The sequence below is a fragment of the Nothobranchius furzeri genome, chromosome 19 (assembly GCF_043380555.1).
Source record: "Nothobranchius furzeri strain GRZ-AD chromosome 19, NfurGRZ-RIMD1, whole genome shotgun sequence".
Classification (NCBI taxonomy): Eukaryota; Metazoa; Chordata; class Actinopteri; order Cyprinodontiformes; family Nothobranchiidae; genus Nothobranchius; species Nothobranchius furzeri.
The window spans coordinates 25,201,643-25,212,624 of NC_091759.1; the positions used below are offsets into that span (position 1 = coordinate 25,201,643).

At 43.5% G+C, this 10,982-nt stretch overlaps 3 protein-coding genes across 8 annotated transcripts in view; 1 reads left to right on the plus strand and 2 right to left on the minus strand.

Moving 5' to 3' along the window:
- Positions 1-42: 42 nt before the first annotated feature.
- Positions 43-8,982, minus strand: LOC139061591 (Na(+)/H(+) exchanger beta-like). The gene is made up of 12 exons (XM_070547309.1): positions 8,512-8,982; positions 5,086-5,546; positions 4,715-4,965; positions 4,244-4,461; positions 2,926-3,122; positions 2,772-2,861; positions 2,605-2,675; positions 2,101-2,274; positions 1,902-2,016; positions 1,724-1,822; positions 1,540-1,612; positions 43-717 (listed from the first exon to the last, which is right to left on the minus strand). The coding sequence occupies exons 1-12, from the start codon at positions 8,783-8,785 to the stop codon at positions 503-505; spliced, it is 2,238 nt and encodes a 745-aa protein (XP_070403410.1). The 5' UTR covers positions 8,786-8,982; the 3' UTR covers positions 43-502.
- Positions 8,983-9,145: 163 nt separating this feature from the next.
- The window catches only part of LOC107394944 (lysine-specific histone demethylase 2), a 22,319-nt gene continuing 20,482 nt past the window's right edge, over positions 9,146-10,982 (plus strand). Inside the window, exon 1 of the mRNA XM_070547298.1 lies at positions 9,146-9,305. Within this exon, the coding sequence (XP_070403399.1) occupies positions 9,293-9,305 (13 nt within the window). The 5' untranslated portion in view covers positions 9,146-9,292. The remainder of the gene's footprint in view (positions 9,306-10,982) is intronic.
- LOC107394945 (cilia- and flagella-associated protein 69) overlaps positions 10,678-10,982 on the minus strand; it is an 11,585-nt gene continuing 11,280 nt past the window's right edge. For all 6 annotated transcript variants that reach the window (XM_070547299.1, XM_070547302.1, XM_070547304.1 and 3 more), the window contains one exon: positions 10,678-10,982. This exon is cut by the window's right edge and continues 275 nt beyond it. The gene's annotated coding sequence lies outside the window, so the exon portion shown is untranslated.

Genomic DNA, 10,982 nt, shown 5'->3' on the forward strand with positions numbered 1-10,982 from the left:
TCATGAAGTCTGGAGATTGTTTGATACTAATGACTTCATCACTTTTAACAACAACAAAGCTTTATTTCATTCATATTTAACACCCTCCTTCACAATACTCGTATTTTCAGTGAGATATAAAACTTTAAGACGTCTGCTGGTTAGGAAGCATCTGGAGCCGCGATCAGCTGATTTCCGACTGCTGTTCACACCGAAACACGACTCTGAAGCAAGCTCGAGACAGAAAAGCATGTTTTCACTCAGCAGCGGACATGAAATCCCTGAGGAGACACTGATGAACCACGCAGAGGTTTTACAGACTTTGGCTAAACGATGTGTGCAGAAGTGAATCCTTCCCGTGTGCTTCCGGGACCAACGCCACCGATCCGGTGCTCCAAGCTTCCTGACAGTTCAGTCACAGCTTTGGATGCAAAATTAATCCTTCGGAGCTCCATTCAGTCATGTTTACACGCTGAAAACAAGCTGCATCCGTTCACGCCACAACATCAGCGACAGGAAGGAGTCACGCCTCCTCCTCCGTGTTCGGACCGGGATCGCTGAGGCAGCAAGACGGCTTCAGCTTCTCCTCCTGACCTGGCTGTGCTGTGCCCTGATTGGTGTTCTGCGGCGTGTCCTCGTCCACCAGGTCAACACCCTCAGGGGGGCGGGGCTTCGGCCGAAAGGACAGACCCGCCGGGCTCTCGCCGTCGTCAAGGTCATACGTGTGAACTTTGTGTTCTGAAAGAAATTAGATGAAGACCGTCAGCCAATCACAGGGCTTCTAGGAAAATACAAGTTTATACTTAATGAAATAAAGGATAAATAACCTGCAACAAAATTTACTGTAAAATAAAAACTTAAATAAACAATTTAAAATAAAAAAGTACAAGAAAAAGATGCAGAAAATGAAAGTAAATCTGCGGTTTGTTTGATTTTAAGCTATTTTTCTTTGTTATTAAACATAAATGATAAATATTAACTATAAGCTTCATAAATAGTTTGAGTTCTGCAGTTTCACAACAATTAATAATATTCATGATGTTTACTAAATAAAAATAACCATATTTCTTCAACTTGTCCTGATAACTTTTATATTGTAATATTTATTTATTCAAGATAAACGCTGAGCCGTAAAATAAATCATTTAATGATTAATGATCAGGTCACTGAGCTCAGACTAATAATAAAAACTGTGTTATTTCAGCAGATTTAACTAATCGTGTTGCTCAGAGCGCCCCCTGGTGGACAAACGCCCCAACAGCAACACGCTTTAGTCATAAATCTTTGTTTTTTGTTAGGAAACAACGTTTGTCGTTTTTTATTCTCTTGTTTTAAAAGCGTTTAGTCCCAACAAGGTTCCAGCGAGGAAATATTCCCAAATCAGTAAAAGTCTGGAAAACATAGAAAAGTCCGAGCGAAGGTCAGACCGAATCAAAACAAAGACGGAAGAGCTCTAAAAGAGACGAGTCTAGAAACATCTAAAACATGCAGGACAACGGCCCTCTACAATCTGCTCAGATTTCTACAGAGGACCTTCCAGATGGTTCCTCCATCACTGACCTGGTTCAAACCAGACCTTCCTGACCGACGGCGTCTCCTGGCGCTTCGCAGGAACAGTCAGGTAGTGACTCATCTGTGAAAAACACCAAGAAAGAAAAATCGGTAAAAGTCCTCAGATCTTTTTTTCATGCCAGTAAAACGACTTCATAAACGATGTGAGATGGGATCCAGATGTGGAGCTCACCCTCCTCTCCATGTCCACCTGCTGCTTCCTGAAGCGGACCTCGCTCATGTTGTCCTCAAACGGGTCCATGAACAGGTCGTGTCTGCTGTAGGAGCGAAGCTGAGCAAAACCAAAACACACAGAGGGAGCGTCAGAAACCACAGGAACACGAGACCACCGTCCTCCAGCTCCTCCTCACCCTCTGTCGGGTCTTCTGCAGGTTCGCTCGCAAGATCTTTCGGATCTCCTCCTCCCGAGTCTTGGAGATGCTCGGGATTGCTCGCCTTGGAGCCGCTTCCTTGGGCTGCACGTTTCTGTGACAAAACCGTTGAGGGGTAAGCACACACGAACCGGGACTATTAACAGATAAATCTTTGTTGTTCCTGACTGAGACTCACTGCAGGGAGGCGGCGGAGGCGAAGGTCGGCAGACGGGCGGAGCTGTTGCTCTCCACCAGCATCATGGCCTGCTTCATCTCCAGCTTGTTGTAAAAGGAGATGAGCTGCGGCTCGGCAGAGCGCTCGCCGCTGATCAGCCACTTCTTCACGTAGTTCTCATTGAAGCGGGTCAGCCTGGAGGCAACATAAACGTCAGAGCAAAATACAGCTTCCTGCTTTTATTTTGGTAACTTCCTGCTTCACTGCAGCTCACCTTCCCGTTTTCTCTTATCACACAAAAACTTGTGATAATAAAATGTTTCTATTCATTTTGACAGAACAACTTCCTGGTTGTCTGAACAGGAAGTCAGTGGCTGATTTTTTATTTCTCTTTCGAACTTCTAGTTTTCAAAAATCACACAGGAGGAGACATTCTGAGACTGAACAAGGCCACAGCCGTCAGCCAGAAGGTAAACGACATCTTCATTCATGAGAAAGAACCAAAGAATGAATGCTGAGGCCTACTTGTCCTTCCAGTGGTGATGTCCATAATGACCACAGATGTCTTCAATCCCCGTCAGAAGATGATCCAGGAACTGATGGAGAGGTTTAGAAGAAATCTGTTACTGACACATCGTTTAATTAACAGCAGGAGTTTGAGTCCTTCTCCTTTGTTACCAACTAAGTCTGACCTGAGTGTGGATCTCCTCATTAATCGATCTTCTGCTCTCCTTCTTCCTCTTCACAGCCAGAAGCTCCACCAGAGGCCTGATGGTCATCCCCTGAACACAGAAACACAACAAACACAAACTGCTGTCTGACTTATCGCTTAAAAAGTCTCCTCACCTGCACAAAGACGGTGAAGAAGATGACTGTGATGATGGCGGTGAGGAACATGTGCTTCGTCTCGTCATCAGGAAGCAGGAATCCCAGCGAGAAGGCGATGGCCCCTCTCAGGCCACCGTAGGCCACGATGAACTGGTCCTTTTTGGTCAGTTTCACAATCCGGAACTTATTAATGATGAAGGTGAGACCGACCACACCTGAGACCCAAAGACAACAGAGTTACACATGTGTATGCTGAAAATTAATCAAAGCTTTCATAAACTAAAAGTAAAAACTAATTTTGTCACTTTTACAGGTTTTAAAGAAGCAAATATCTTATAAAAATAAAGGATGAACTTTAATGAAGAGTTTGTTAAATAATAATGAAGCTAGCGCCGCTGGTGAAAGCTAACTAGCTACATGTCAGCTATTCTAGTTTCATAGATTTTAAAATTAAAATTACATTTATGGCATCAAAATCAAAATCAAAATGAAAATAAAACCAAACAAACAAACAAAAAAAAAACACATTTTCTAACCACAAATATTTTTCTGTTTGTACATTGTCATCAAGCAGCTAGCTAACTGAACTGATATTAAACAAATCATTTTCTCATATTTAATAAAATTTGTGTTGATCTATGCTGTGGGTTCAACAATGAATTCTTTAAAACGAGATATAATTACTGATAAAGAGAAAAGCCAATCAAATTATCTAAATGTTTCTTGTTTCAGATTTAAATAATGAAATAGAAGCTAGATTTTAGTGAACTAGCTAAGTGGTGGCTAGCTAGCTTAGATTTTATGAGAATTTTGCAAAATATTTTAAATTTGATTTTCATTATATAAAAAAACAACTGCTAATGGGCAAGGGCAACATGTTCTTAAGTAAAAAAAATCAGTTTTCTCATTAAAAATGCTAATTAGCAAACTAGCTTATTGTAAGCTAACTAGCGTATTACATTTTAAATGTTCTAACATTTTTAAATTAAACATTTTCAAACATTTTACAGATTACAAAAAACAATGAGCAGGAAAAGCAACATTCTATTTATGAATCATTTTTGTTTATATTAAAGAAAAAAATTAATTCACTAAAAACAAGCTAGTTTACAGACATATTTGATTAGTTAGCAGGTTTTGAAAGTATAAAAATGATAAACATTTGTTAATATTGTGTATAAAAAACAGTTAACGATGAACTAAAAGGTAAACGTTCAGATGTTGGTGAGTTTTGTTTGCCGTTTGATTATCTGAACATGAAGGATAAAAACTGGTTCAGATCATTTAAAAATCTGTGTCTCTGGTCGTACGTTAACTTGGTTCTGGTTAAACTGACCCAACACTCTGGACACGAGGCAGAGGACCAGGGTGAAGACCACAAACAACCAGTTCCAGTTGTGAGGACCCTCGACGGTGGAAACCCCAAGGAAGATGAAGATGAGCGTCTCGCTCACGCTGCTCCACATCTTCAGGAAGTATTTGATGGTGGTGTAGGACTTATGGGAGATGTTGGCCTCCACGTAAGGCCGCATTACTACGCCACAGGCAATCAGACTGGAATGTGAGAAAACGGGAGGGGGTTATGAGAGGAGATGAGATCTTGGACAACCAGACCTCTGAAGGTCTTCTGTGGTATACGACAACAAGCTGTCAGAAGCAGACCCAGAAGGTCCTGAACATCAGACCTGAAAGTTTCGGAGAACTAGAAACTCTCCATGAATATTCTAGAAGTGTTTCTGCAGTTTGTCAGGAAGAACAATCTGTTTCCATGAAGAACATCTCCATGGTCAACAGGACCCAGACTTACGACATGATCCCCGACAGGTGGAAGACCTCGGCTGAGAGGTAAGCCATGTAGCTGTAGAGGAAGACGAAGAGCGGCTCGATGACACGTGAGTGAGAAGTGAAGCGGGACGTGAAGGCTCCCACAATCCCGTAGACGACGCCTGCCAGGATACCGCCGAGTGAAACCACCAAGAAGGACAAGACGCCAAGAAAGGCGTCACCCATGGTCACAGATCCGGCGTGGGAAAACTCCTCAAACAGGTGATACAGAACCTGCAGGAAAACGATCCATAAACACTAAAACCCACCGTTTCAGCGTTTTCCACATTTTCCAAAGTTCCTTATTCTAAAGTCTGGAGACGAAGTCGGAGCGACCACCAGGAGAGGTCTTACCACAGTGACGGCATCGTTGAGGAGCGATTCCCCGAACACCAGGATGTACAGCAGCTCGTTGATGTGGATCTCCTCAAACACGGCCAGAACCGCCACTGGATCCACGGCTGAGACGATGGAGCCGAACAGGAGACACGACAGCAGGCTCACGCCACCCAGGTGGGCCACTTCGATCTGACAGATGGCGAACATCATCCCACCGATGAAAAAGGCGTTCCACAGCGTTCCCACCACTGCAAACACCAGGATGGTGCCCAGGTTCTCCGTGAAAAGCCGGATGGGCAGGAAGTAGCCGGCGTCCAGGATGATGGGGGGAAGCAGGTAGAGGAAGAACAACTTGGTGTCCAGGATGGGAGCCTTGTCATGCATGGCCTTGATGATCCCGCCCACCAGCAGGCCCACGAAGATCAGAAGACAGCTCTCCGGGACTACGTGGGAAACTCTGGGAATGATGTGAAACCCTGCAGAGAAGAAATCATGGTTGAAATCTCAAGGAAGCTTCTTGTAAAAAAGAGTTTGTGAAACTACAGATGCTGCTGTAGCGAACGCATCACGGACCGGAAAACATCCAATCAGATCTCAGATTTCTAGAGGGAACTTCCTACGGGTCGGCAGCAGACAGCCGGATAACAACAAGGATGCTGAGAGGGAGCAGAATGTTCTAGAGACACTTTACTTTTTATTTAAACGCCAACAACAGCTCACGAGTTTCTTCATCATTTACTCATTTATTCCTGCTGCTTCTAGTTCTACATTTAAATAAAAATGATCCTAGAAAAAGCTTCCGGGTTCATAACCAGTAACCAAGACAGTCCCACCTCCCCTGCCCGGGTCACGTGACCAAGGTCAGCGCCGCTGCAGTACGAGTTCTGTCGACTCACCCCCTGCACACTGACATCTTTGTTATCGAGTGATGCATCTGGACCGGAGGCGGGCCCGGCCCTCAGAAACAACATCTGGACCAGCAGATAGGACCTCCCAGTAACCAAAACCAGTTAAACTAAAACCAGTTTACCTTCATTCCATCAGATGGATGACACTTGTTAACCAGATGATTTAAGCCGGTAACAGGAAGTCTGTCCTAATCCTGATTACACGATCCTTCAGTTAAATCTGAACTCAGATCAGTTTATTAGAAGCTAATTGAACAAAAAATGAGAAAGAATCAAATGAATGTTTCAGAAATCTGCTGCAAAGTTTTACTCCGACTGACTTTGTGGGACAAATTAATCAATAAAGTGAATATTTTAAATAAATTTAGTTTCAGATTAGAGACAAAATTGTCTGAAAATAAAATCCAGCAGATTTAACCCAAATAGAACGAATGCATAAAAACACAAACAGAAGTTTATTCACAGTAAAGCAAAAGTGATTTAAACTGGTCGATTTGTGATTTTTATAGCTGTGAAACATCTGAACCAGGTTAGGCTTTAGTCTAAATAAAAACTCAATGTTTTATTTTTCATTTTTGTTCCCGGGGAGATTTAAAAATAAGCCTAAAAAGCTGAGAGGGCTGATTAGTGCTTCAGTAAAGTCCCTAGGAACACCACAAAGGCTCTGATCAGGCCCAAAGCAGCCTCGTTCCACAGGAAGGTTCGTTTTAAAACCAAACACAAGTGGAAACAAGAAAAGTTTCTGTCTTTAAAAAGTAAATTTTCACAATAAAAGCAGCTGATTAGCCAAGCTTTGGATTAGGCTAATTCATTATTTGGGTTTGACAACTTTAATTAAAATGATGAAGCTGACACCAAACATCCGCCCAGCAACAGTCTGTAAACAAGAAAAGAGTCAGACTGGTCCCTGAACTCACCACCGCTAGTTCGTTTCAGATCACCGATATCGGCCCTCAGATTCTGGATCGGTGTGTAAAAGCACCTAAAGTCACCTGAACACGACTTTTATTCCTGTAGACGTCGTAAAACTAAAATCCTAGTCAACTAACAGGAAACATTTTATTACCTGCAAGGAAAATAATAAATAATAGCTCATTTAACTGTTTGAAAAGCATCTCTGGGGAATTTCTAATTTCATTTTATTTTTGACCCCACCACTGTCCTAATGGGTGTGACCCCGCGAGGAGAGTTGACCACTGAGCAGGGTTGATGGTTTATCCCTTCGGTCCATGTAGCAGGGGTGAGGAGTGAGCACCGCCTCACCGCTGCCATGTGGACCATCAACCCAGCTCAGTGGTCAACTCTCCTCGCGGGGTCACGCCCACTAGGACAGTGGCGCGGTCAAAAAGACTCAAACTTTAACTGAACTTATTTCAAACATGTATGATGTTAAATGGTTGGTGAATTAATCAGTGAATGTTATAATTCTTAAGTCCTGTGAAATATTTGGCCACAGTGAAATGCATTATGGGAAATGAAGCCGATATCTTCTGTAAAGTAGAGAATGAAGCCATTTTTTAGGGGATTTTGTTAAAAATACTTAAAAAGAAAAAAAACTTCAAACTTTCCTGAAACTTGGTTGAGTTGGAATAAATACTTTATGGCTGAAACGAAAACTGGGATTTTGGGAATGGAGCAAAAATCCTGATGATCAGATTTAAATGATAAAAATTCTCATTATTTGCAAATTTACCTTTTATGTGTCGACTCGGCTCATCCTTTCAGTTATGAGCTTTTAGTTGCCTGAATGACTCAGAAGTCCGATGCGGACCCCTCTAGTCCAGATCTGACCCATCTAGTCCAGATCTGTCCCCTCTAATCCAGACCTGTCCCCTATGATCCAGATCTGTCCCCTCTAGTCCAGATCTGACCCATCTAGTCCAGATCTGTCCCCTCTAGTCCAGACCTGTCCCCACTAGTCCAGATATGACCCCACTAGTCCAGACCTGTCCCCTCTAGTCCAGACCTGTCCCCTCTAGTCCAGATCTGTCCCCTATGATCCAGATCTGTCCCCTCTAGTCCAGATATGACCCCACTAGTCCAGATATGACCCCACTAGTCCAGATATGACCCCACTAGTCCAGATATGACCCCACTAGTCCAGATAAGACCCGTCTAGTCCAGATCTGTCCCCTATGATCCAGATGTGACCACTAGTCCAGATCTGACCAGTCTAGTCCAGATATGTCCCATCTAGTCCAGATATGACCCGTCTAGACCTGTCTAGTCCAGATATGACCCCACTAGTCCAGATCTGACCAGTCTAGTCCAGATCTGACCAGTCTAGTCCAGATATGACCCCACTAGTCCAGATCTGACCCATCTAGTCCAGATCTGACCAGTCTAGTCCAGATATGACCCCACTAGTCCAGATCTGACCCATCTAGTCCAGATCTGACCAGTCTAGTCCAGATATGACCCCACTAGTCCAGATATGACCCATCTAGTCCAGATCTGACCTGTCTAGTCCAGATCTGAACTCTAGTCCAGATGTGACGCCTTCCCTCTACCTGGTTCTGGTTCTTGGACTCACCAAGTTTCATGAACAGGGCCAGCAGGATCCACAGTGAGATCTCAAAGGGGATCCGGACGTGTTCGTAGTTGAAATCCAGGACGGGAAACGCCTTCTTGTGGGTCGCGGACCCGTTGGTTCGGTGATGCGGTTCCTCCAGCGCGGATCCGGCTGCAGTTCTCCACGTGTCGTTGGGTCCAGAGAGGTCCCGCCTGGCGGATGAACCCGGGAGGAGAAGCAGCATCAGGAGGAACCCGAAGCGCGGGAGGCGCCGGGCGGATCCGAGCTCGGCCATGGTTCAGAAGGCTGGAGGGGTTCGGTGGTATCAGATCTGCAAACGATGAAGAGGAGTCAGCGGAGCCGCGTGATGCGCCACGGAGACGCGCAGACCTTTACGCACAAACTCTCCGGTCATGTTAGAATGACGCAGAGCTGGAGAGCAGCGCCTCATCCACGGAACTCCACCCGACCATCTCAGATGCTCCACAACTAGTTTCTCCTCTTTTGTTCCTTCGGACAGCAGCCAATTAATAACAAGTCCAAAGCTCCTCCCCTTCCGGTCGGCTCATGGGTCCCCGGAAATAAGACAAAACCAATATTAGTTATTTTCTAATCCCGTTTGTTGCGCGCCGTTGATAATTTGTCCGCGAATTTTAAAAACACGTTCTGATGCCAGAAAACGCTGCAGAGCTATTTAGGGTTTGTGTGAAAAGGTGAAGGACTACAAATGTCCGTCTGAAGAAGGGAGAGAGGCTTCATTTAGCGAACTTCTTCCAGGACTTCAGAAGGAGCATCACTATTGATGAGGCCACGTGGTAAGTAGCAGCTCCCGGGGACAGGAGGTTCTGCTGTGACGTCATGGATGCGACGTCTAATTTGTAGTCTTATTTAGAAATTGCTGTCTAGCTTATAAATTAATAAATTGCACACACAGTTGCTATTGATGAGTGTGATTCAGGGCGTAAGGCAGAGCGGATTATAAACAAACCTGTTAGAGTCTCACAAAACAGTTTTATCGTTAGTTTCATCTGTAAAAATACAAGAAAAAATCTCTAATTTTCACAAAGAAATTACTTTATTTCAAAAAAGGTGAAACTCAAATTATAAATCTGGTGATAAAATATAAAATTGGTCTCATTTAAGGTTTATTAGCACAGATTTAGGTCAGGCAATGAAAATGTATTTGAATAAAATATTTAATTATTCCAGCATTTTAGAAAAATTTAAATGAATGTGTTTTACTAGTTTTTAGTAAAGACTCCAGTTAGAGTTAAAATCGGTAAAAAGCATTAAAACAATCCTAAAAACAGAACGACTTTATTTAAGCTGGTCGGCCGCAGCAGGAAGAGCAGAAGATGGGAGTTATTTGTGGTATTTCATTCACGCTTCATCCTCCCATCAAAGCTCCTTTCAGTCTGTGCAGCCGGACAGAAACTCATTTCCTGCAGAATGTTTCCACCTCAGTGAAGCCCGAGAACCTGAGAGGAACCTGAGAGGAACCTGAGGAACAAGCTGCTCACAGACCTCATAGAGCTAACCTTTCAAATCAAATCAAATCAACTTTATTTATATAGCACTTTTCATACAAAAAATGCAACTCAAAGTGCTTTACAGATTAAAATGGCCCCATAGATCCCACATTCCCATCCCAGCCCCCCTCCCCACGTATAAAACAATTAAAAATTACAGTTCCCCTCCCGCACCCAACTTCCAAAGTGGACATACAATCACCCGCACACACACACACACACACACACACACACACACACACACTCGTGAACACCAGAGGAAACAATAGGCTGAGTTCAGATGGGTCAGGTAATGAACGACACATCATCAGCGGAGCCATCTGCCTTGGCAGCAACAGATCAACGGCATCAGCCAATACACCGGCCCATGACGCCCAGTGGCGTAGGGCAGAAACCCCCACCAGTGCCCGGGCACTACCTGGGGAGCGCCCCGGCCGCCGCCGCCCCTGACCACCGGCCCCAAGGCAGAGGGCTCCGCAGAGGAAACACTGGAGGATTTAAGATATATAACATATAAAATAATAAAAGCTAATAATGATAAAAAGTAACTGATAAAAAGTGATTATAAAGATAGTAAAAGAAAACATATTAGGAAATGGGACGACTTATAACCACCAAACAACAATCTGATAAAATATTGATCCCCTGAAATGGACGAGATTTCACAAAAATATTTATTTGTGTTATTTTGACAGTGAAAAGGGATTTAACAAAATAAAAGTCTTTTAAAACTCTAATATGTTAGTTAACGTGCAAACGCTGATTCAGATTTTCAGAAGCTTTAAAAACCAAAAGTATTAAATCCTGTAGTTATTTCAGACGCATCAGCTGCAGGGTTACCTCCTCCTGACAGAATCAGATGAGACTGCACGAACCATGAAGCTCAGGTTTCATGTTATTGGTTTCAGGTGTAGAATTTAAACGAGGCTCTAATGATCCTAAACAGATCCTGCTTCAAACCAA